The 27,258-nt window shown below is 36.8% G+C and overlaps 2 protein-coding genes and 1 pseudogene across 3 annotated transcripts; all 3 read right to left on the bottom strand.

Moving 5' to 3' along the window:
* Positions 1-3,034: 3,034 nt before the first annotated feature.
* On the bottom strand, positions 3,035-3,964 carry LOC308351142 (putative olfactory receptor 5AK3; the record flags this gene model as incomplete). The annotated part of the gene is made up of 1 exon (XM_080816613.1): positions 3,035-3,964. One exon carries the CDS (start codon positions 3,962-3,964, stop codon positions 3,035-3,037), a length of 930 nt encoding a protein of 309 aa, XP_080672739.1.
* Positions 3,965-9,617: 5,653 nt separating this feature from the next.
* On the bottom strand, positions 9,618-10,547 carry LOC308351147 (putative olfactory receptor 5AK3; the record flags this gene model as incomplete). Its single annotated transcript, XM_080816617.1, has 1 exon — positions 9,618-10,547. The coding sequence occupies one exon, from the start codon at positions 10,545-10,547 to the stop codon at positions 9,618-9,620; it is 930 nt and encodes a 309-aa protein (XP_080672743.1).
* A 15,060-nt stretch (positions 10,548-25,607) lies between these two features.
* LOC308350711 (olfactory receptor 5AK2-like) lies at positions 25,608-26,516 on the bottom strand (annotated as a pseudogene). Its single transcript has one exon. The product of its transcript is annotated as an olfactory receptor 5AK2-like (transcript).
* Between the last annotated feature and the right edge of the window lie 742 nt (positions 26,517-27,258).

The following is a 27,258-nucleotide window of genomic DNA, read 5'->3' as shown; positions in this document are numbered from 1 at the left end:
CTTAGGAAAAATGTTAATAACATACTCTTAAGGGGTAAAACATTTTGCAGAAAAAGATGTAGGATGTGAAGTGATTTTTAATTAAAAATCTGGGTGTGTGTGCATTTATATAAAAAACACCATCTGGAAGAATATATGACAAACTCAAGTAAGTTGAAGAGTAGAAATAAGGGTAACAGAGGCTCCCTCTTTTTAACTTTGAAACTAGCTGTATTTAAGAAAATGGACACATGATTTCTTTGGAGATATGAAAATTAATAACACAACGAAGCCAGATTCAAGAGAGGTAAGAGATGTGTGTGGCACAGTTCACACCATCAATGTGCAATAGCCAACAAGCACCAGTGACACTTACGTGTCAGGCAAAGTTAGGCTTCTTTCATGTGTTGCTGTGAGGAAGACCACCTCACACCTCTGAGGGACCAGAGTATTTGGAAAGCGGAATGCTTAGCTACTTCTTTAGTTGTCAAAGGTTCTTGTTCCTTTTTTGTTTCAGACATCATCACAGAGTGGTGTTTTGTCAGACTTGGAGTGGTCTTGTCTTATTATTGCTTATATTCTGTAAAAGTTGTTCAAGTTCAGCTGGGACTACTATGGCTAATATGTCAGCTGTCATCTCCCTGGTCATTTATACTTCTCAATACAATCAATAATTTTTCTCCCCATATATATATATATTTAAAGATTTTATTTATTTATTTAAGAGAGAGAGAAGGAGCAGGGGGAGGGAGAAGCAGACTCCCTACTGAGCAGGGAACCTGATATGAGGTTCAATCCCAGGACTCCTTGATCATTACATGAGCTGAAGGCAGATTCTTCACTGACTGAGCCACCCAGGCACCCCTCTCCATTTATATATTTTACTTTGCTGAAGATAAGATGATTCTACCCAACCTTGGAATTAATTATATTGGCATGTTTGCTCTAATCCTGTAGATTTTACTATGGTTACCTTCTGTGAAAATAATGCACAGCAGAAGAGGAAAAGTGCAATTTGATATATTTACAGGGGATTTATCTTTAGATTTTTTTTCTCTCAGACTAGTGCAGGCTAATTTTTCACCGAGTGATTTCTCCACAGAGGGAGTTTATAGCTGAGGTTTATGGGGGTCATACCTGTTCCCTCGAGCATCTGTGATTCTAGATGCTGAGACAGGATCAAAGAAAACAACCTTCAATTCGTTAAAATTCTGCTGAAGGAGAGAGGAGTTTCCCAAAGGGGAAAATTTTCATGTTGAAAGCCTTGGGAGACTTTTTATTGACTCTGTGTGTGTATGTGTGTGTGGTGTGTGTGTGTGTGTGTGTGTGGTGTGTATGTGTAATGAGGACATTTTTATGTCTGCCACACCCATGTTGAAATAATCCTTGTTAATACTCATTTACTGTTCACACTTATTGAGAGTTTATTAGTGCCAGGTACTATGATTTCTATTCATTAGCTTATCTATCTATTACTAACAAACAGGCAAACAAACAAAAAAATCTCATGAGATAGGCACTATTATGGGAAGCAAGTTTTCAAAGCCCAACTAACTTGTAAATGGACACTGCTGGTGAGTGGTAGGGTTGGATATCAATGGCACACAAAACCATTCAAAATCCTGTGCTCTTAATTACTATTTTCTTGTGGGCAATGTAATTAAAGAAACACTCTGCATATATAGATAATTACAGATATTTAGCTCTGACTAATGTTACTGAGTCAATACCCCCAAGGCCAGGCTATAATTACTTGTACTTTAAAAACTTTTCTTGATCACCTAAATGCTGCTGTCCACAGACTGGTATTTAAAGACCACTAGTGTAGGCTACATACTCACATAACTTCCAGTTAGAAAGCTGTCCCTATTATTGTATTTTATCACCATTTCTTCATTCAATATTTATAGAATACCTACTGTGTCTAAGTGTCTATACCAGATGTTAAAGACTCATAGAAAGATGATGTATCTCAACTACCTTATAAATAATAGAGGGTCTTATAGGTAAGTAAATGATGTAGAGAGGAAGTGATAAATAATGAATAATATTTATTGCTGTAAATAAAGTGCTATGGGTATTCAGTGGAAGAAGGAATTACCTCCAGGGTTAAAAAGTTGGTGAGGAAACAAGTACTAAGTGGGGAAAACTTCAGGGAGAGACTGATTCTTGAAATAGCAGTACAATTTGGGCATACAAAGATGTGTTGTTTTACATGGTATCTACATTGATTAACAGTAAATGACTTCCTGGCTTTGAAGAAATAAGCTGCCATGTTATGAGAGCAGTTATGGAGAGGGCAACATGGAAAAGAACAGTGGGTAGACTCTAAGAGCTGGGAGCAACCTCTGGCTGATGGCCGACAGGAAGGCAAGAATTGTCTTACAACTGCAAGGAGATAAATTGTGCCAATAATATGAGGGAGCTTGGAAGCAGATCCATCCGCACTTGGACCTCCAGATGAGTTCCCAGTCCTGGTTGACACCTTGATTGTAGCATCTCAGAGGGTGCAGTTAAGCAGTGTCTACATTTTTGACTCATAAAACTATAATATAATAATCATGTTTTTAAGTTCTTAAATTTGTAGAAATTTGTTATGCAAACAGTTGGAATTTCAACAATACATATTTATTTCCCTATTGAGGGATACTCACTTTCTCGCTCTTGTCTTCCCAGCAATGCTTCAATAAATATCTTTATAACCATAGATCAATTTGCAAGTCTGAAATTTTGAATTGAAGAGTTTTTCTGTGTTTGTTTTAAAAATTTATCACTAGATTCCTTCTAGGGTGAAGTAACACTTCAATTTCTGATTAACAGTAGGTGACAGCATAACTTTCCTTACATCACAAAAATTAATAGGTGTTATCATTCTTTTTCAGTTTTTGCCAGTTACATTGGTAGAAACTGGTTATCTCATTGTTACTTTAATTTACAGCTCAGTATTAGAAACACTGAGCAACTTTTCCTAGATTGTTCATCTCTTTGGTATTGATTTCTTAAAAATTGGCACTGTTAGCCTGGTTTACAAGAGAATTAGAAATTGATGATCAAACTAGAAACACTTCTTTTTAATCCCTTTTAGGGCTTCCTTTACATCTTGGTTTCTCAGGCTGTAGATGAGGGGGTTTAACAAGGGGATAATAATGCCATAAAACACAGAAGCCATTTTTTCCTGCTCTTGAGACTCCTTGGCTCCATGGTGCAGGTACATGTAAGAGAGAGTCCCATAGAAGATGATGACAGCTGTCAGGTGGGAGGCACATGTGGAGAAAGCTTTTTTCCTCCCTGCAGCAGATGATATCTTCAGGATGGCAGCCAGGATATATATGTAGGAAAAGATGACAACCAGCACAGTGAACATCAAGTTAAACCCCACAAAGATAGTTAGTAGCATGATGTTGAAGTCAATGTTGGAGCACGAGAGGGCAAGAAATGGGGGTTCATCGCAGAAAAAGTGGTTAATTTTGTTGGATTTGCAGAAGTTCAATGAGAAAGTAAAACTCGTGTTTACAGAGGCATTCAGGAAGCCTAGGAAGTATGAACCAACCAGGAGTTGAAGGCAGACTGCCTGGGACATGACTGTTGGGTAGCGGAGTGGGTTGCAGATGGCCACATAGTGGTCCACTGCCATTGCGGCCAGGATGTAGCTGTCAATTGTTGCAAAAGCACCATAGACTAGTAATTGCACCATACATCCTGCGAATGAGATGGATTGCTCTGTTTCGACAAAGTTTTGCAGCATCTTGGGAGTGATAGCGGAGGTGTAGCAGAGATCAACAAATGCCAAGTGTTGGAGGAAGAAGTACATTGGGGTGTGAAGGCAGGAATCAATCTTGATGAGTAGGATCATCCCCATATTCCCCACCAGGGTGGCCAGATAGATCACTAGAAATACAACGAAGAGGATATGCCAAGACTTGTGTTGACCAGCAAATCCCAGGAGAATGAATTCAGTTACTTCAGTGCCATTATTTTGTTCCATGGCTGGCAGATTAAGTTTCAGCTGAAAAGTTGTCAGGAAAGAAGAGCAGAGAAAGCTAAGACCATGGGATCCTTTAATTTTGGAATTGGCAATGATATAATGATGTAATATTTGGTTTCACAGTGGAGTCAGAGGATATTTTCTATGACCTAATGGACTTGGATTTTAAAGGGTAACATGCAGGTGGCTGAACCTTGCCAATACAACTTAAAGAACTTGATCTACAGTTTGGGGAAATCACCTTGGACCAGAAGTTATGTTCTCAGTGTGCAAGCTGATTGGCATTTTAAAAATCTATCAATCAAGGAACATACAAAATATTTTTATTTATGTTTACTTTCTTTATGCACCATATATTTTTTATTAAAATACCACAATACATCTAAATACAAATTACTTTATCTGAAAATCTTGACTCATTCATAGAATTCCACATGATCTTGCTCCCACTTTACTTCCTATCCTCATCTATGTCTTTCTTTCCTTGCTAACCATGTAGCAGCCATCATGGACTCCTCATGTTCTTTGCTGTTACTCCACTTCTGGTCTTTGCAGCACTTCTGTCCGTGTGATTTAAGTACTTTCTGGTCCATTTTTCATCCCTATAAGCATTTCCATTGCTAACTCTTACTCTTTATTCTGGCCTCAGTTTGACTAACCCTTCTTCAGGTATTGTTTTGGCTGCCCAAATGAGCTATATGTGCCAAACCAAAAGCTTAGTCCTTTTGTCTTATATCAGTTTAACACTGATGATTATTTGTAAGTTTATTCATACATCTTTTTTTAATTTCTACTTTTCTCATGGGTTGTAGGTTCCATGAAAACAGCAGCTGGGGCATGTGCCTGCCTCTGAAAATAGTAGTTAATTGAATACAGGAATAAATGAATGAATGAAAGAGGGAATGAATAAAAAGATTTCTGAAATGTAGAAAAACAGCTAAAGTTACAGAAAGATTTTTTTCACAATTAATGCACAGTATTTTGTTTTCTTTTAAGAAGGTATATTCATTTTTTTTTAATTGCCTCTGATTCAAGGAATCATGACAGGTTAACTCTATGAACAGAAAACGAAGGGGCATTTGACTCTTGGATTTGGCTGAGGTCATGATCTCATGGTCATGAGATCGAGCCCCACATAGGGGTCATACTAGGTGTGGAGACTGCTTGGGATTCTCTCTTCTTCCTCTGCCCACTCTCCCTACTCATGCTCTCTCTCTCTAAATAAATAAAATCTTAAAAAAAAATCCTAAAACACAGAGCAAAGATTAAAAAGAAGTTAAACACTCATGCCTTCTTTGGTTTATTTATTTAAAAGTAGTTAGTGTTTGTTTACTCTGAGCAAGGCACAGTGTAGATACTGACAAATCATTGTGTGGTGCCTGTGCATTTAGGATTACTATTTCTTCTTAGAAGTTTAATCCTTTTATCATTAGTCAGTGTCCCTCTCTGGGCCTGGTAGGTATTTTTTTCCCCTGCCGGTGAAATCTAGTCCATCTGGTATTCATATAGCTACTCTGTCCTTCTCTTGATTAGTGTTTGCCTGGTGTATCTTTATCCTCCTCTTACTTTAAACCTACAAATATCATACACTTGAAGTGAGTTTCTTGCATAATTGCAGAATGTTTTTCTATGCACTCTGCCAAACTCTTTCTTTTAGTTGATTTTAAAAGAAGGTATCTTAGAACATTGGGAAAAGAGGGACAATGGGAAGAGCAAACATATGAATAAGTACAGGAGATTTGCTTTCTCTTCAGTTTTCTGAGTTATGTTTGACAGCTGAAGCAAAAATTTTGACCCTGTCTAATACGGTTCTCAATGAGTGGAGGAAACATGTCAGGTGAATATATTATAAATGGGGAGAGCAAAGGAAGGCAAAGGGAAAGAAGGTTTCCACATTTAACTCAAACAATAAAATGTATCTGATGAAGGACTAGGGTCCTTTATATAACTAGAGTATACACTTGCGACCTCAATATTGAAGAAAACAATCAAATTAGGAAATGGGTAAAAGGTATGAACAGACAATTCATCAAGGAGGGCCTATATCACATAGATGGTGAATAAGCATATGACAAGATGTCCTACATCATTGGGCATTAGGTACACACAAAGTAAGAACACAAGAAGGTTATCACTGCATGCCCATCAGAATGGCTGAAATAAAAACCAGTGACAATACCAAATACCGGGGAGCATGCGGAGTGGCTGGATTTCTCCTGCAGTGCTCAGGGGAGTGTGATGGGGTACACTGTGGAAATTGTTTGGCTGTTTCTTGAGGAACTAAACACACACTTGGCATACCACCCAGTACTTACCCAGTACTTACACTCCTGGGCAATTATGTTTGCCCACAATTTTCACCCATGTAAAAGCCTGTACATAATTTTTGATAACAGCTTCATTTATAAGAGTTGAAAAGTGTAAATAACTAAAATGTCCTCCAACAGGTGGCTGGTTAAAGAAACAGTGATACATCTATACTGTAGGATATTACTCAGCAATAAAGAGGAACAAATTACCGATACTAGCAACAATTTGGATGGATCGCCAAGGCATTATGCTGAGTGAATAGAACCAACTCAATAGGTCACATAGTGCAGGTTTCCTTTTACCTACTATTTTCCAAATGACAACATTAAAGAGATAGAGAACAGACTAGTGATTGCCAGGGGTCAGGTGGGGGAGGAGGGGTGTGGCTGTAAGGGGTTGCAGGAGGGAGGTTTGTATGGAATCAGGCATTTGTGGTAGCATAGGTCTGCATCTTGATGGTGGTGATGGTTGCACAAATCTATATGTGGGGTAAAATGACACAGAGCTGCACACACACATTGTCACACACATCTGGTTTGATATCATAGTATAATTAGGTAAGAAGTAACGACAGGAGGAACATGGGTAAAGGATACATGATACCTTCGTGTACTATTTTTGTGCCTCTTTGAACTGTCTTCCTGCGAATGTTAATGAATTAAAAATAAAAATTAAAAAGAGGAAAACTAAGAGGAAAAAATAAAGTCTGCTTTGCAGTTCTGTGAGGATCAAGTAAGCATATCTATGTAATCTTCCCAGCAAAGGGCCATGCATTGAATGGAGTGCTCATCAAACGGCCATAGTAAAATATACAAAGAATACATTAAAGACATACAATATTGATCAACTGATCTATCAATTGATTCATTCTATTATTTGTTCATTCATGTCTTTTCCCAGGCAACACTCAGCTTCCTCATTCCATTTCCATGACCTCACCAGTGATGAGATGATTCCTCCTGGTCTTGGGGTGAAATGGGTGAACTCCGGCTCTGAGCCTTTCCCTCTGCCACTTCATGCATATGCTGTGATGAGATGAGAATTGCTTTACTTACACTGGAGTTGCCTCCAGATTCTTTTCTGTATTCTGCAACTTGCGCAAATTGATTTCGCACTGAGCTTTCTTTGTGGGATTCCTTCCAGTCGTGGATTTTATAGCTGGGACCTAGGGATCGACACTGGCTCTCTTGGGAATCTGAGGTTCTAGGGCTGAGATACAAATGGAAAAAAACAATATTCAGCAGTTATTTTCTGCTGAAGAAAAGTTTGGATCTCCAGAGGGGACAAATTTGTTTTTGCATTACTGCCATTAGAGACTTCCTCTTTTTTTTTTTTTTTTTTTTTTTTTTTTTTGAGTTGTCTTGCTTCTGACAAATTGCTTTTTTCTTGCTTCCCTCCCTCCCTCTCTGCTTCCTTCCCTCCTCCCCTTCCTTCTTTTCTTGCTTCTTCCCTTCCTGCTTTCCATCCCTCCAGCCTCTCTGCCTTCCATTCTTGGGGGTTTCTATAACAGAGCATCCCCATGGTAAAAATATCATAAATACAAAAGCACATGCTTAGAGTAAAAACCCCAGACTTCCTCTATCTCTCCATTCCAATTTCCAGTTTTCCTCCCTGAAGATCAATACTGTTAACATCTTTTTTTTTTCCCTTCAGATATAAACCTTGCATTGTATTTGGTAAACATTAATGTTTATATGCTTTCTTTCTTCCCCACAATTATGACAGCATATTCTTCACGCGGTTTTTCCGCTTGCCTTTCACTTAATATTTCTAGGTGATCTGTATGGGAAGAGAAATTTCCCCTTTTCAATGGATGTATTCTAATTTGTTTAGCAGCTGCATTCCTTAATCTGTATATCAGACTCCTCCCATCCTCACTGGTAAACAACATGGTTTCTAATCTTTACTAATAAAGACAATGTGATGTTAAATATATTAATTTGCATAAATTTGAATATACATTTAGGGTTAGAAGATATTTAGTACAGGAATCTCAGAGTCAAAGGGCATGATGTCGTCAGTTCGGGTAGATAGTTCCCATCTGCCTCTGCAGGGTTGCTCTATCTGTTTAAATCCATTGTAGCAAATCTGGAGTGAGTACTTCAAATCCTCTCTAACACACTGTTAAGAAACTTTTATTATACTTTATCATTATGATAAATGACAAATAACATAATTTAGTTTTGTTTGCCTTTTTTCCCTCCTATAAGTCAGGTTGATTATCTTTCCGTATTGCTACAAAAAATTAGTATTTATTTCTCTATGAATGATGTGTTCATATAGGCTGCCCTCTTTAAAAAGTTTTTTGCTTGCTTTTATATATATATATATATATATATATATATTTAAAGATTTTACTTATTTATTTGACAGAGAGATCACAAATAGGTAGAGCAGCAGGCAAAGAGAGATGGGGAAGCAGGCTCCCTGCTGAGCTGATAGCCCAATGGGGGCTCGATCCCAGGACCCTGAGATCATGACCTGAGTTGAAGTCAGATGCTTAACTGACTGAGCCACCCAGGCCCCCTTATATTGCTATTTTGAGTCAAATACCGTTCTCTACAATACCTACAAACATTTCTTTCTCAATATTAAGTATTTTACTTTTCAGTACATTTTGCTGTGCAGAAAACTTTGATTTTTTTAATGCAGAAAATTTACTGTGTGTTTTGTTTTGTATTTATACAGGGTTTCCTCACTTTAAAGGCTTAAAAAATTTAGTGTTTTCTTTAAGTTTAATTTTTACATTTAAATCATTGAGCCATTTAAAATTTATTTTTGTGTAGATAAGTTTCCAGCTTTATGCCATACCAAAGTTTATTTCTATACTATTTGTTACATAATCCATATATGCCCAATGTCTACGATATTACCATCATCACATAATAAATTATCTTATGGGTTTGGACCTATTCCTGGATTTTCATCTCTATCATATTGATTTTCCTATTTCTTCATGTTTTAAGAGAAGCCAAAAAAATTTTTTTATCTCAGTGATTTTCTTCTGCTGTTATTGACAGAGACACTTATATAATATTGATTATGCATTTCTCCTTAATAAAGTTTCTCTCTTTAATGTTGGGTATTTGAAAAGAGGGGTTCTCAAAATAGGCAAAAACAACATCAAAGATACCCTTTTCAGATTCTTTCTCTGTAAGAAACACATGAATTAGAAGTTTATCTCTGTTAATTTGACATGTTTTTCCAGCATCTTTCAGATGCTGTTGATATAACTAAGGAATGACTTTGTATCTCACAAACATTTGTCACATCTGTTGCTGAAAAAAGAGAGAACTGTTGGTTTGCTTATTGAACGATGTTGAGTTAGAAATCAAAGTTCAAACTAGAAGGACTTCTTTCCAATCCCTTTTAGGGCTTCCTTTACATCTTGGTTTCTCAGGCTGTAGATGAGGGGGTTTAACATGGGGATCATAATGCCATAAAACACGGAAGCCACTTTTTCCTGCTCTTGAGACTCCTTGGCTCCATGGTGCAGGTACATGTAAGAGAGAGTCCCGTAGAACACGGTGACGGCTGCCAGGTGGGAGGCACATGTGGAGAAAGCTTTTTTCCTCCCTGCAGCAGATGATATCTTCAGGATGGCAGCCAGGATATATATGTAGGAAAAGATGACAACCAGCACAGTGAACATCAAGTTAAACCCCACAAAGATAGTTAGTAGCATGATGTTGAAGTCAATGTTGGAGCACGAGAGGGCAAGAAATGGGGGTTCATCGCAGAAAAAGTGGTTAATTTTGTTGGATTTGCAGAAGTTCAATGAGAAAGTAAAACTCGTGTTTACAGAGGCATTCAGGAAGCCTAGGAAGTATGAACCAACCAGGAGTTGAAGGCAGACTGCCTGGGACATGACTGTTGGGTAGCGGAGTGGGTTGCAGATGGCCACATAGTGGTCCACTGCCATTGCGGCCAGGATGTAGCTGTCAATTGTTGCAAAAGCACCATAGACTAGTAATTGCACCATACATCCTGCGAATGAGATGGATTGCTCTGTTTCGACAAAGTTTTGCAGCATCTTGGGAGTGATAGCGGAGGTGTAGCAGAGATCAACAAATGCCAAGTGTTGGAGGAAGAAGTACATTGGGGTGTGAAGGCAGGAATCAATCTTGATGAGTAGGATCATCCCCATATTCCCCACCAGGGTGGCCAGATAGATCACTAGAAATACAACGAAGAGGATATGCCAAGACTTGTGTTGACCAGCAAATCCCAGGAGAATGAATTCAGTTACTTCAGTGCCATTATTTTGTTCCATGGCTGGCAGATTAAGTTTCAGCTGAAAAGTTGTCAGGAAAGAAGAGCAGAGAAAGCTAAGACCATGGGATCCTTTAACTAATTCTGAAATTGACAATGATGTAATATTTGGTTTCACAGTGGAGTCAACAGATATTTCTATGGGATAATTGACTCTGCATTTAAAGTCCATATACCTTGACATCTGACTTAGAAAATTTAGATCTATACTTTGGGGAATTGCCATGGACCAGTTTCTTTGTTCTCAGGGTACAAACTGACTTCTAATTTATATCAAGAATTTAAGCTTTTCTTAAATGTATTTCTTAAATATATCAATTAAAGAACATATAAAAACATACTTTTAAAAATTAAGCTTTCTTCTATGCTGTGTACATTTTAATTCACAAATCCCAATTTACATAAATACAAATTATTATCTATGAAAATCTTGAGTTACCCAGACATTTCTGTATGATCTTGCTCTAATTTATTTCTGTATTCTCATCTTTTTTATTTATTTATTTATTTATTATAATTATTTTTAAAGATTTTATTTATTTATTTGATAGAGATCACAAGTAGGCAGAGAGGCAGGCAGAGAGAGAGAGAGAGAGAGAGAGAAGGAAGCAGGCTCCCTGCAGAGCAGAGAGCCCAATGCGGGACTCGATCCCAGGATCCTGAGACCATGATCTGAGCCAAAGGCAGAGGCCCAACCCACTGAGCCACCCAGGCGCCCTCTGTATTCTCATCTTATTCTTTCTGCATCCTTAGCAATTCTGCTCTGGCCACGATGAACTCAAACCCAAGTAGAGTCTTGTATGCAAATGTTTATCAAGTTATCTATGGTAAAGGGCCATTTTCTTTGTAAAATTTATAATATGTTGTGGACCAATATTTTTTATATAGCGAAAAAAATTGTCAGCATTGTCAAAATTCTGTAATTGTTTTAGATGCTCAATCTCACTTTCGATAGTTACCACGTCATAGAGTGGAAACAGAGAGTCCAATGACTGATTCTGGTCCAGGCACCACACATTGAGTAACACTACTCTATGGTATCCATACACCATAATTTGCCTATCTGCTTTCCTAGCAATGGAAAGTAGATTGCCTACTATTTGTTTTCACTACAAACACCTCAGTGCGAAATTTTTTTCTAGGGACAAACATTTGAATCTTAGGGTATGCATACATTTGACTTAACCACATTTTTCCAGATCACATTGCATAACAGATGTACCAGTGTATACTTCTCTTAATTGTACATCAGGGTCCTCATACCCTTCCTTTTTTGTGAACATCACTGGTATTTTGTTAACATTTTTTATACCAGAAAAATAGTTTTATTTTTTTAAAGATTTTATTTATTTATTTGACAGACAGAGATCACAAGTAGGCAGAGAGGCAGGCAGAGAGAGAGGAGGAAGCAGGCTCTCCGCAGAGCAGAGAGCCCGATGCGGGGCTCGATCCCAGGACCCTGGTCATGACCTGAGCCGAAGGCAGAGGCTTTAACCCCCTGAGCCACTCAGGCGCCCCCAGAAAAATAGTTTTCAAGTGACATTTCCATTTTAATGTTTTTTTCTAACCAGAAATGAATTTGAGCATTATATAATATTTTTCTTAGAATTTTGGAGTCATTTTTTCTCGGTATCTCTATGAGTTAATTTATGGATGGATGCTTCTTTTTTATATATAGATTTGAAAACTTTGTTGTTGACAAAGATTTTCTCACATTCCATTATCTATTAACTTTGTCTATAGTATTCTTCATAGACCAAAAATCTTTAAATTTAAAATAATTATTCTTCATTTTTTTTTTTTTTGCCTTTTGGTTTGTTCTTTTGAAAAAAAAAATTGAATAAAGCCCATTCTTGCCTCTATTCATTTACCCAGGAGAGTCAAACATAATAATAAAACTTAATTTCCATTTTATACTGGTTTGCTGCTACATGGTATTTATTGAACCATATTTTATTTCATCCATATAATTTGAAAAAGTTATTTTGTTTTTACTTAATTTTTTTATTAGAAATTAGATTAAACGGATAGAGGGTGATAATAGTTAGGGTGTGTGTGTGTGTGTGTGTATACATGTGAAATATTTAAATATTTTTAAAACATTAAATGATTTTACTTGCAATTTTAAAATTTACTCACACAAACACTTGTCCCTGTTATGTTACAGGAAAGTCCTATCAAACATTTCTGAACAACTAATTCTAATATTATACAAACTGTTTCTGAAAATCACAGTAAAGAACATTCTCCAATTCATGTCAATATAACATTGGAACCAAAATAAGTAAAATGTGAGAAGAGAAAATTTGAACCAAACTTATTTGTGAATTTAGATGCAAACAGCTTAAATACACATTCATTGAACAAATCTATCCAGGTATTAAAAAAAAAAAAAAAACAATTTCTAGGGTCTCAAAAAGTCTCTTGATAATAGCTATTCTCTTCCTTTTCCAGGATTTGAACAAATTGATAAATAAAAGATAGTGTCTGTATGGGGATGATAATGTCACCTTTGGACACCAGGGGGGAAATTTTAAGCTTATTAATTTATTTTTTTATGATTTTATTTTAAAATAATCTCTACATCCAATGTGGGGCTCCAACCCAACAGCTATGAGATCAAGAGTCCCATGCCCCATGAACTGAGCCAGTCAGGCACTCCAAAAAATTATTAGTCAAGTTATTTGCTGCCAATGAATGCCATAAACTGAGAGCTTTTCCACCCAGTCTTCGTGGCAGTGACAGGAACATGCATCTTGTATGTGGTGGAAAAGTGCATCTGGAATGCAGGGAGTATGGGATTCTGTGGGCTGGCTGCTGCCAAGAATAAGGGCAGAGCAAAGCATTCCAGGAAGTTCTGTTTTACCAATCAGATATATCATGCCACCCTTTTAGGAACTTAGTGGATAGAATGGAGAGAGTCTATGATTATATAAACGATTTCCTTGCAGGAAAGAAGCATCAGAAGGAGGGAAAATGTATTTTTCATCAGTAATCAAGACCTATTTGTATTCATCTAGGGAACGAAAGCATTTTTTAATACTGGAAATTTTATTGATATAATTTGCCATATTGATATATTCTTTAAAAAGTCATGATTTTCTCAATAGATACAGGACAATTATTTCAATAAATGCATGCATTCAGTAAATTTTCATGGTCAACTAGAGCAAAAATGAAAACAGGTAGGAACCACATTGCTGAACTAAATATTATATTTACTATTAAATTATGAGATGCAGGGACGCCTGGGTGGCTCAGTTGGTTAAGCGGCTGCCTTCGGCTCGGATCATGATCCCAGGGTACTGGGATCGAGTCCCACATCGGGCTCCTTGCTCAGCAGGGAACCTGCTTCTCCCTCTGCCTCTGCGTGCCACTCTGTCTGCCTGCGCTCACTCTCTCTGACAAATAAATAAATAAAATCTTTAAAAAAAATTATGATATGCAATGCCTATAAATTAAAGAAAAAGACAAAGATGCTTGTTGACCGAATCTGTTTAGTATTTTTCTGGAAGCCAGGACAAAATGCAGAAGACATGAAAGGTAAAATGATTACCAGAAAGAAACACAGCTCTCCCTATTTTTAGATAATGTAATTGTCTCTATAAAAAATCCTGTAGACTTGATAAATAAATTCTTAGCGAGACTAATGAAGTTACTTAATAGTAGTTTAATATACAGGGACACCTGGGTGACTCAGTTGGTTAACTGTCTGCCTTCGGCTTAGGTCATGATCCCAGTGTCCTGGACTTTAGTCCCACATCAGGCTTCTTGCTCAGAGGGGAGCCTGCTTCTCCCTCTGCCTGCTGCTCCCCCTGCTCGTGCTCTCTCTCTCTCTCTGACAAATAAATAAAATCTTAAAAAAAGGAGGAAAAAATATAGTAGTTTAATACACAAAAATCAAGTGTGTTTCTGTTCACCAGAAATAATTAAAAATGTTATTTAAAATTCATATTGACAATAACATCAAAAATAAAGTACCTAGACATACATCTAAGAAAGAATGTTTGTGACCTTATTGAGATGATGTAACTTTATTTAAAGGCTTAAAGAAAAAAAAAAAAAAAAGAAAGAAAAAAAAAGAGAAAAAAAAAGGCTTAAAGAAGACCCAAATACAGACCAGGATCATGGAGAGGAACTCAATATTATAACATTACATTTCCCCCCATATTAATCTATAAATTCCATGTAATTCCAACCAAATTTTGAAAGAATTTTACATACAACTTGATCCAGTTATTCTAATATTTATATGGGAGAGAAAAGATCTAAAAAAGTTAAGACAAGTTTTTAATTTTTATTTATTTATTTTTTTAAATAATTTTTAAAAATTTTTAATAAACATATAATGTATTATTAGCCCCAGGGGTATAGGTCTGTGAATCCCCAGGTTTACACACTTCACAGCACTCACCATAGCACATAACCTCCCCAATGTCCATAACCCCACCACTGTCTCCCTACCCCCCTTCCAAGACAAGGTTTTTAAAGGACAACAGGGTGAGAACTTATTCTTTCAGATATCAGAACTTATTAAGAAGTGGTAATAATGAAGACATTATGGTATGGCATGATATGAGGGTGGACAAATGGATCAAAGGACTTGATAAAAAGACATAAATAAGTCTACAGGTCTATTGGAAGCTTGGTGTATGAAACCAAGGGCATGTACTTGAGTGAAAAATGGTCCAATAAACGGGAGCTATAAATGTTTATACACATGAGAAAGATATTGTATTTGTACTTTATATTTTACAAAAATAATTTCCAAGTGGATTAAAGATTTGAGTTGTAAGGCTTTGAGAATAAAACAACAAAATATCCATGCTTGAGATATACAGAAAAACACTTAAACAGGACGTGAATGAACAAAAAATAAAACATTGAAAATGGAACCGTATCTAAATTAAAAATACCAACATTATAAAAGAGAAAAGACTAAATACTGACTAGAATTCACTTAGGTAAATTTGTTTGCAGTACACATAAATGTTAAGGGATTATCATCCAGTATAAATAAAGAATTTCTATAAATTATCCCATAGGAAAAATCTACAAAATAATATAATTGGGGTAATTATAGAAAGAAAACCTAAATGGTCAACAAAAATAGGAAAATACAACTCTCTCTGATGACTTCCCATTCAGTTTTCAATCTCTTCCCCTATGATCCTTGCATCATTTCTTATAGTCCACATATAAGTGAAACCATATGATAACTGTCTTTCTTTGATTGATTTATTTCACTCAGCATAGTGGGAAGTCATCAGAGAGAGAGAAAAGCCAATGAGAGACTCTTAAGCTGAGGATTGCTGGAGGGGAGGTGGGTGGGGGGTTAGGTAATTGGGTGATGGGCATTAAGGAGGGCACGTGGTGTGATGAGAACTGGGTGCTACTCGCAACTGATGAGTTGTTGAACTCTGCATCCAAAGCTAATGATGTACTACTATATGTAGGCTAATTGAATTTAAATAAAAAGAATAAATAAAATCTAAAAATTCTCTTCAGTAAGAGAATGCCTTTTTAAGAAACAAGAGAGAAAATACACACAACTCACTAGTAATCTGATAATTGTATATTAATTCTGTATTGAAATATAGTTTTGCATTTCTCAGTTTAAAATGCCAAGTTTTGGTGAAGCTGTGGAGTCATATATTTCTGCTGAGAAGGTAAATTAGCAAGATCATGTTGGAGGCAACTTCGGAGATATTAGTAAAATTAAATATATGCTTTCCAGAATTTCCATCATAGGTACATATTCTAGAGAAGTTCTTTACCACATAATCAAGGAGGTATATATATATCTTACACACACATATATATGGTAAAACATATATATATATGTACATATATATAAGGTATAATATATCTTACATTACCTAAGATATGTTATATATATATTATATAATATCTTATCATGTACAACTTACATATATAAGTATATATATGTATGTATATAAATATATTCATACACACACAAGAAGCATTGTTGATCATAGAAAAAATGTAAACTATTAAGTAAATCAGTGAAAATTCAGTAAATTGATGTCACAACATCCGCAGGGATGTATTTCTCAAATGGATTGCTGAGTAATAAGAGGCAAGTTGCAGAAGTTAGATGGTGACTCCATGGATGGTTGTTACATTATCTTAAATATATTTTCATGCACCTTAAGTACTATGCAATAACAGAAGTCCCTCACAAAGGAAAAGCCACATCCCCAACACATCAGTAGAAAGCTCCTGTACCTTGATATCAGTAATGTCAGGCAGAGCTGTAGGTCTGAGATGAGATAGCTTTAGATCAGACTGTGACTTTAGTGGTGGGGAGTATAACACGTTAAACCTGTTGTTAATGTTTCCTGGGCAATCTGGTTCTTCCAAATATCATGAGGAATAAACAGGGTGGCTTAATTCTGTAGTGAATGAAAAAGAAATAATCCTTTTCAATACTTAGTGAGGGGTACGGGTTGAAGTGCAGTCTTTTCAAGGAGTTTCCACCAGTACGTAAAAGCACGTGTAAGAGGAAGTTAGAATTGGTCATGGGTCCATTCAACTTAAAATCTTGATAGTGTAATGACATTTACCATTTCAGTTTAATCATTTTGAATTTAAATAAAACATATGACATATTGGGGGACAATTTTCATAGCAATTTTCTAGAGCTATGAAAAACCAGGACAAGGGACACACCCCTACCAAAAATATTTGAGTATTATGAACATGATTAACCCATACTGAACCCTGGTGCTTCTGAAGCATCTTTTATATTCAGTACCATGTGGTAGAAAGGAAATAGGATGACCTGGGCTTGAATTGTGGTCACACCACCTCATAGAGACAAAGTGTGCATTTAACTTTCCTTGGCCTCAGTTCCATTGTCTATAAGATGGGATCACAGAATTGCTTAGAAGGTCATAATTTTTATTGTAACAGTGTAACATTTTTGTAAAACAAAAATTTGGAAATAGAGCTAAACAAATCAGGATAGATTCATATTGTGGGATTAATACACTGTCCAAAAAGTATGATGAAAATACGGGATCTTATAGAAAGGTGCTCCTGTCATATTGTTAAATGAGCAAAGCAATCTGCAGAGTAAGACGTAAAGCATGGACCCTTTTTTAAAAAAAAAGATTTATTTATTTATTTGAGCACAGAGAGGGGGTGGGGGGAGAGGGAGAGAAAGAATCTCCAACAGACTCCCACTGAGCAAGGAGACTCACATTGCTAGATCCTAGGATCCTGAGATCATGACCTGAGCCAAAATCAAGAGTCAGACACTTGGGGCACCTGGATGGCTCAGTCATTAAGCTTCTGCCTTTGGCTCAGGTCATGATTCCAGGGTCCTGAGACTGAGCCCCACCTTGGGCTCCCGGCTCAGCACGGAGCCTGCTTCTTCTTCTCCCACCCCACCCCCCGCTTGTGTTTCCACTCTTGCTGTCTCTCTCTCTGTCAAATAAATAAATAAAATCTTAAAAAAAAAAAAAAAGAGTCAGACAATTAACTGACCAAGTGCCCCAAGTATGGACTCTGTTAAAAATTAAATATTTATTCACATCCATTCTCTCTTTTTCTCACTTTCTTTATCCATGAAAAAACTCAAGAAGGATCCATAACAAATATTTAGTGGTATCCCTGGGCATGGGGGTGGAGAGAGAAAGTCTTTAAACTTAAAAACTTCAGCACCTTTTCTTTTTGAAATAGCTTTAACTGTTTTAAGAAGGAAGAGGAAGGGGCGCCTTGGGTGTCTCAGTGGGTTAAGCTTCTGCCTTCAGCTCAGGTCATGATCTCAGGGTCCTAGAATGGAGCCCTGCATCAGGCTCTCTGCTCAGCGGGGAGCCTGCTTCCCCACTCTCTCTCTGCCTGCCTCTCTGGCTACTTGTGATCTCTGTCTGTCAAATAAATAAACAAAATCTTAAAAAGGAAGAGGAAGAGAAAGAAGTAAAGGCTGCTTGTAATGATGTGACAAAGTGAGGTGATTTATGTAAAATTCCCAGCACAGGGCCCGGCATCGAATGGTTACTCAGAATTGGTCATAATAGCCCATGCAAGTAATGTATGAAAATAGCTTTCATTTATTTATTCTTTTAATCTTTTAATCATTGTTCATTCATATCCAGTCCAATTCAGATCCCTCCCTCCACTGTCATTAGATCACCAGGGATGAAGGGCTTATCCATGGTCTTGGGTGAAATATTTCTAGCACTCAGTGGGATGATATGAGGCTGATTTTGAAAAATGGGATTTGCTTTGTTTTACTTACACCAGAGTTGCTTCCAGATTCTCTTTCTGCAGCCAATGCTGGCTGATTGCCTCCAGGGTCTTTCTGTGTGCTTTCTTCTAATTGGGGAGTTTATAGCTAGGGCCTAAGGGATCAATATTAGCTCCCTCAAGAATCTGAGATTCTGGGGGCTGAGTTGGATTGGAATAAACAACAGTTAGTAGTTATTTTCTGCTGAAAACTTTTAAGCTTTCTAGAAAGGATAAATTTAATTCATGTTACTGGCATTAGGGGTGTGTGTGTGTGTGTGTGTGTTGCTTTGTTATAAAACAACTCTTTAAATTTTTTTTTTGTTATAAATCAGGCTGAACAATTTTTTGAAAAAGATTTATTTATTTGAGAGAGAGTGTGGAGAGAGGGAGAGGGAGAGAATCATCAAGCTGTTTCCCCACTGAGTGTGAAGCTGGAGGTGGGGCTCAATCTCAGGACCCAAGAGATCATGACCCAAGTGGAAACCAAGAATCAATAATCAACTGAACCATCCAGGCACCCCAGGTTGGACAATTTTTAATATGTCTAAGAATCTGTGTTTAGATCCAGAAAGTTGACCTTGTCACCATAGTCAGCAAAAAACATGGTTATTTGAAAAAAATTTCAAAGTTAGTCTAAATTTAAGGGCATAGGCTCCTAATGTGATGAAGAGGGTTACTACTATTTAAACATATATATTTTTTATTATTATTATGTTCAGTTAGCCAACATACAGTACAGCATTAGTTTTTGATGTGGTGTTCAATGATTCATTAGTTGTGTATAACAACCAGTGCTCATCACAATATGTGTTGTGATGAGCCTCCTTAATACCCATCACCCGGTTACCCCATCCACCCAACTCCCTCCCTTATGCAACCCTCAGTTTTTTTCCTGGAGTCCAGAGTCTCTTATAGTTTGTCTCCCTCTCTGAGTTCTTCCCACTTAGTTTTCCCTCCCTTCCCCTGCAGTCTTCTGTGCTATTCCTTATGTTCCACATATGATTGAAACCATATGGTAGTTGTCTTTCTCTGCTTGACTTATTTGGCTTAGCATAAGACCCTCCAGTTCCATGAGTGTCAATGCAAATGGTAGATATTCATCCTTTCTGATGCCTGAGTAACATGCCATTGTGTATATGAACCACACTTTTATCCATTCATCTCTTGAAGGGCATCTCAACTCCTTCCACCATTTGTCTATTGTGGACATTGTTGCTATGAACATTGGGGTACAGGTGCCCCTTCTTTTCACTACATCTGTATCTTTGGAGTAAATGCCTAGTGGTGCAATTGTGGGTTGTAGGGTAGCTCTAATTTTAATTTTAATTTTAACATCTTGAGGAACCTCCCTACTGTTTTCCAGAGTGGCTCCACCAGCTTGCATTCTGCCAACAGTGTAAGAGGGTTCCCCTTTCTTCACATCATCTCCAACATTTGTTTCTTGTCTTGTTAATTTTTGCCATTTTAACTGGTGTAAGGTATTATCTCAATGTGGTTTTGATTTGTATTTCCCTGATGGCTAGTGATGTTGAACATTTTTTCATGTGTGTGTTGGCCACTTGTATGTCACCTTTGGAGAAGTGTCTGTTCATGTCTTCTGCCCATTTATTGACTAGATTATTTGTTTTTTGGGTGTTGAGTTTGAGAAGTTCTTTATAGATCTTGGATACCAGTCCTTTATCTGAAGTGTCATTTGCAAATATCTTCTCTCATTCTGTGGGTTGCCTCTTAGTTTTGTTGACCATTTCCTCTGTTGTGCAGAAGCTTTTTATCTTGATGAAGTCCCAAAAGTTCATTTTTGCTTTCGTATCCTTTGCCTTTAGAGACATGTCTTGAAAGAAGTTGCTGTGGCCAATGTCAAAGAAGTTACTGCCTAAGTTCTCCTCTAGAATTTTGATGGATTCCTGTCTCACATTGAGGTCTTTCATCCATTTTGAGTTTATCTTTGTGTATAGAATGGTACATATTTTCTATTAACACTTTGATCACTTTATTTGAAGAAAAAATATCTACTTTTAATCTCTTCTTTTTTTTTCTAAAAATGTATATATTTTGAAAACAAAATGTATATATTTTGAAAACAAGCCCTAGGTAATTTCTTTCTTCCAATTGCATTTTATGCCATAAGAATGTTTCAGATAACAATCTGTGGAGTGAGTTGTTTTGAGGTTTTTTGGCTATAAAGTTGCTAGGGTTAAACCTTTAATCAGTGAGAGTAGAAGGCTAGATTCAGTGTCTGTAGCTTTTGATTAACAACCATACCTGTGAAGGAGAATTATAGTCAAAGGACTGGTGAATCGACATTTGATATTACTTATCGTATGACAAATGTCTCAGTTAGGAGTGTGTTTTACTCCTGGTAGGAAAAAAAAAAAACAATTTACTTTGGGTCCCCAAAACAGGGACTTATTTTTCCTTTATAACAATAGTTTGGAAGTTTTGACTTGTGCTTTTTTTTTTTTTTTTTACATAGAAAAAGTAATTATTTTTGTCTGGAATTATTTAATTTCATTTGACATGATTGATCTCAAATTTTTAAGTATCCAATTTTTGCTGATGTGAGTTCTAACAAAATAAAAATACAGTAGATAAAATAATTGTCATAATTGTCATGTAACGTTTTGAAGGAAAACCTATGGAGGCATTTCTTTTACTAAGAAAATTTGGGTAAAATCCATTTTTATTTGAAAATCACACCTTAATCTAAAAGAATACACACAGAGGCAATTATATTAGAGATTTAGAATAATAAAACCAAAGTATTGAATCAAAATCCATCTTACAAATTTGAAATTGAATTCACCAACCAGTTAAAATAAGCTTAATTGGTCTTGACATTTCATTTTCTTATTGTCTGTCATATTTTCCCCCCAAATTAAATTGACAGATGACATTAGTAGCTTCTCATTTTCTTAAAACTCAAGTAAAACTAGTTATAGGTCAAACTATTCTTTTTAGTCATTCATTGACTTGCATTTTTCTAATTTGCTTAATCTTTCCCATATGCTGGTTGCCTCACAGTCTGACCTGTCTACTATAGTTCTAGAAACCACATTCCCTTTCAAAGCAGAAAAAAGGATCCAGGAAGGTAGGGTGACAACCATATATTTGTGTATATGAATATGAATATAAATATATGCTCTTTATTAGGAAAATGCAAGCTTTCCCCCAATCCGGCAGATTTTCCCTCACATCTCACTGGCTGGAAATGTGTTATATGGGTAGCAGAGGTCTCAGTGTCTTGTACTACATCTCCTCAGCTATTTGATTTCATGCATCTGTGGTGGACAGTGCTGTGTGTTACTAGTGAGTGGTTTCCTATAGTATCTCTCTGCTTCTCTACCTCAGGAATGTCTCTGAAGCCTGAGGACGACCTTGGGTGGCCTCCATGCAATGGGGCAGAAGGATTGAATAACAGTCTTGTCCTTCAGGGACTGAGACTGAGTTCTAGTTTCCAGGGTGTAAGCCTGCTAAGTTATTTGCCCTTTCCTTACTCCTGTTTTTCTATATCTCATGCTTCCTGCTCTCTGTTGCTTGGGATAACTCCCACCCAAAAGGTTAGCAAATTGCACAGTGTGGGCAAACTGTTCCCATTGGACTGATGTCACTTCAGACACCAGTCAAAAGTCCAGGGGTCCCTAGGGACACCCCCATTTGTAGCTGGTTACAAATGTGGGGGCTTTTCCACAATCACCCTCAGGCTTGGCAATTCATTAGAATGACACACTGAACTCTGGTGATATGGACTGAATGTTTGTGTCTGTCCAAATCCTTCTGTCAAAATCCTAATCTTCAATGTGATGGTATCAGGAGGTGAAGGTTTTGGAGGAGGCCCATCTCAAGGGTGTAGTCCTGATGAGTGGGATTCATGCTCTTATAGAAGAGACCCCAGAGAGCTCTCTAGATCTTTTTCTATTACTGAGGACACAGCAGAGGTTGGCAGTCTGCCATCCAGAAGGCGGTTCTCGCTAGGCCCTGACCATGTTGACACCCTGATCTCAGACTTCTAACTTCCAGAACCAAATTTCTGTTTTTCAGAAGCCACTCAGTCTATGGTAATTTGTAATAGAGTCCAAACTGGCTAACACATCAGGAAAGAACTATACATATAATTTTAGTTTTACTATAATAAAAAGATACAAATTAAAAGTAACCAAAGGAAGAAATGTATAGGGCAAAGTTTGTGAGGATCCAAACACAAAAATTTCATCGTCCTCAGAGCCGTATTACCCTCCTGAACATCAGCATGTAGCAACACTGCTACATGGAGTACTACTGACCTGGGAGACTCACCTTTAATATCCAGATTCTTTATGGTTCTAGGTATGACATATTTCTCATGTGGCTGATTTCTCATTCCCAACTTTAGCCCCCAAGTCTCTCTGAAAGTTAGAACTAATGAGGCGTGTCTCAAAGCTTCTATCATAAATCACAATGTTAGGTTGTTCAGTGGCCAAATTCTCCAGGCAAACAAAGATACTCCTGTTGGGAATGATATTCCAGGGGCTTACAGATCACCCCATTAGCTGAAGACATAGACCAGACTACTCTTTAGGTTATGGTTAATTCTTTACACCTCCTGCATATGTTATCTTTACCCAAGTATGTATCCCAGGAAAACAAACTAAGACACATGCCATCCTAGCTACAAAGAAAGCTGAGAAGTATAATATCTTCTTACCTGACTGCATCATCTTCCACACAAAACAGGAGTAAAAGGAGAATGGATAACCAGCTACATTTTGCAGCAGGATGGTGAGTAGACAATTTGTCTTTCAGCTTCTGTAGGTATTCTTTTCTTTGTGTCTTTCTTGTTCTAAATTTTTGTGTGTGATTCTTTATTTTCTTCCATCTCGGTCTAGACTAATATTTTCTGTGAAGTTAGTCATCTTGCTAATCATCGCCTTCAAATTTGGGTTGACTAATTGAGCTTCTATCATAATGTTTTAGAGACAGTTGCCAGACCTGAAACACCCTTTAAATCATGGGCTGCTGATGATTAATGAAACAATAAGGTGTAGCTGGCGATTGATGAAACAATGTATGATTATGCATCAGACCGTTACTACTCTCTATGTGGAAAGGGAAGTTTTTCTTTTGGATAAGTGCTAACAATCCCTTACCATTCCCTGTCACAGCTCAGATCAACCATTTCCTCCTTCATATAAATTTCACAGATTTCATTGCTTGTGTCCATTTGTCACAGAACTTATTTTCTTTTGGGATTTCTTTCATCTTGGTATTGAATGGAGAGTACTGTGTGACTCTCCATTTTGCACCCTATTTCCAATTTGGCCATTTAGACTTCCCAAAATGTACCAAGTTTTTGCTTCATCATCTTTCCCCTCCAGCTTTACTGAGGTATACATGGCAAAGTTTATATATGTTTGAGATGTACATCTTGATATTTTGATGTAAGTATTCATTGTGAAATGATCACCACAATCAAACTCATTGACATATCCATCACTTTATATGATTACAATTTTCTTTCTTCTGCCACCTTAGCAAATTTCTAATATACAATACAGTATTTTAACAATAGACACCATATTGTACATCAGTCTCTGATTTTCCAGGGTCTCAGGGCACCCTTTGTCTACTTTGCTAATGACTCTCTAGCAACTGATCCTGATCCTGGTCTCTGAAGGTACTTGGACCTTCCCTTTATAGAAGGTCTCTCCTTTAAAAGGTGGAGTCTTTGCTGGGAAGACTCTGGTCATCCCACATCAACTCCAGGTTAATTTTTTCTCTTCTTTCAGGATGGATGCAAGATATCATATTTGAAAAATATTTCTTCTTCTCTTGTTGTTTTTTGTTTCTTTCTGCTGTTACTTAACAATAGATTTTCCGACAGATCATTAGTCTGTCTGGTGTTATTTTCATGTGAAACTTGTTTTTTCATGTGACGAGCATGGCCTCTTTAGATTCATGTGGTGGTTTCTATCATTTGTCCTCAATCTACCTACTTAAGCACGTCTGGTAACAGCTTATCTTCCTGATTCAAAGGGCTCTTGGACTCCCTTCAACTTCTCATTGAATTCCTATGGTTTCAAGTTATTTGTCTAGATTAAAATGATTGATGCCCTTTCATAAGTGAATTGTTTAGGCTTTTGGATCAATCTACATTCTAGGTTTTCTATCTTAAGTAGGGAGAAATATAGATGATATTTCTGGAGGTTTCCTTACCTTATGCAAGAAAGAGATGGATTTGGAATAAAGAGGGTAACTAATGACAAACATAAGTCATAATCACAGAAGAAATAAGTGTTTTCAAGTACTAGAGAATGTAACCAATTTTGGACTATTAAGTAGGAAGTATAGCCAGAGTCATAAGGGACTTTACAAAGCAGTGCATTTATTTTACATTCATGCTTATACAATAATTGGAACAGAACATATGAAAAGTTTCTTTGTAAATAATTTAGGGAGGTCATTTAAGTGAAAGGAAAATAATGAACTTTAATTTTAATATTGATTATATACAAAACTGAGGTTTTCTAGTCTTTAAGAACACATCTGAAATATATTTGAAGCAACTAAATACTTTATGAAGTATTTTTAATATTTTAAATAATCTCAATAAAATATGGCCATATTTTGTCTGAGACATATTTCTCAAACTCTATTCAGGGGAAAATTAGTTCCAAGAGATGTTACGTTATTTCTTGCATCTTAAGAACTTACCTATTGAAAAACATTGGCTTAAGACGTGAATGTGTTCCCAACTTTAGAAACATTACACAAGGTCAAATATCCCTACTTGATGCTCTGATGTGCTGAATTTTAAAAACTTGGGCCCAGCCTAGAAGAACTTTTTCTTCATCACTTTTGGAGCTTCTTTTACCTCCTTATTTCTCAGGCTATAGACAAGGGGGTTCAAAATGGGTATCACAATGCCATAAAAGAGAGGCCACTTTCATATTCTCCTAGGAATTGTTAGCCTAAGGCTGTAAGTACATGTATGATAGGTTGTACAGGAACTAAATACTGCTATCAGGTGGGAGGCACGTGTGGTGAAGGCTTTTTTCTTTCCTGCAGCAGAAGACATCTTCAGGATGGCAGCCATGATATATGTAGGAAAAGATGACAACCAACACAGTGAACATCAAGTTAAATACCACAAAGACAAGGAGCATGATGTTGATGTCAATGTTAGAGCATGAAAGACTGAGAATTGGGGGAACATCAAAGAAAAAGTGATTGATGGTATTGGATTTGCAGAAGTACAGTGAAAATGTAAAACCTGTATGCACAGAAGCATTTATTGAACCCATGACATATGAACAAGCTACCAATTGGGGGCAGACTCTTTGGGACATGACTGTGAGATAGTGAAGTGGGTTACAGAAGGCTACCTAATGGTCCATTACCACAGCAGCCAGGACGTAGCAGTCACTGGGTGCAAATGTTGCATAAACCATTAATTGCATTACACAGCCCTCAAATGATATAGACTTATTTTCTAATATGAAGTTTTTCAGCATCTTGGAAGTGATAGCAGAGGAATAACAAATCTCAGCAAAGGCCAAATGTTGTAGGAAAAAGTACATAGATGTTTGAAATCTGGAATCTGCCTTGGTGAGTAGGATCATTCCATGGTGGTCACACAGATGACCAGAAATACAATGAAGAGGATGTATCAAAACTTGTATAGGGCACCAAATCCCAGAAGAAAGAATTCAGTCACTTCAGTGCTGTTTTCTTTTGTCATGGCTACTGAAGTCTAGAAAGGACCAAGAAGAAGATGACCAAGAACAGAAAGAAAATCTTTGCAACTTCTTAAAAGAAGTTTCTTATATTTCAGCCACCTGTTTTTGAGTTCATTTCTTATGGCAAACAGTCACCAAAAAATTTATTGTTTTCTGTATTTCTACTACTTCCCCGATAAGTAATCACCACATAAAAAGTGATATGTGAGCCATGGATTCATTTTCAAAAATGAAGATCTCATAGAAGGTCCACTTCTAATATGTGTGATTCTAAGAAACATAGATTAACACATGTTTCCACTATATTAAACAGGTATATTAAACAGGTATCCATATTTGCTGGCAACAATAATCAAGTATGATTTTGCACCTCTCCTTTACTTGCAGGTTTTTTCAACCATTTATCCATCTAATCCTGGTCAAGCTCCTGAAATTAGTAGCATGAATTAGACAAATTTTTTGAGATCTGGTCATGGTTTACACATGTTTGACTTCAGAATGTCTTTCTACAACTATCCTTAGCATACAACTCCCATCTTTACATGCCAGATAGTCCTCTCATTTTATGTATGTACACACATGCATATACATGTGCATATATAGAAGGGAAGACAACAAAATCACTCATGTTTTACTGCCAAAAATGGTTCTCTTGGATCTATTCATCATGAAGCAACTTGAAAAAATCTGGATGATAGGAAATTCTACAAATTAACTGGCTTAGACACTTCAAAAATATCAATT

This window comes from Martes martes, assembly GCF_963455335.1.
Source record: "Martes martes genome assembly, chromosome: 10".
NCBI classification, from domain to species: domain Eukaryota; kingdom Metazoa; phylum Chordata; class Mammalia; order Carnivora; family Mustelidae; genus Martes; species Martes martes.
This window is presented reverse-complemented; position numbering and strand designations above follow the sequence as displayed.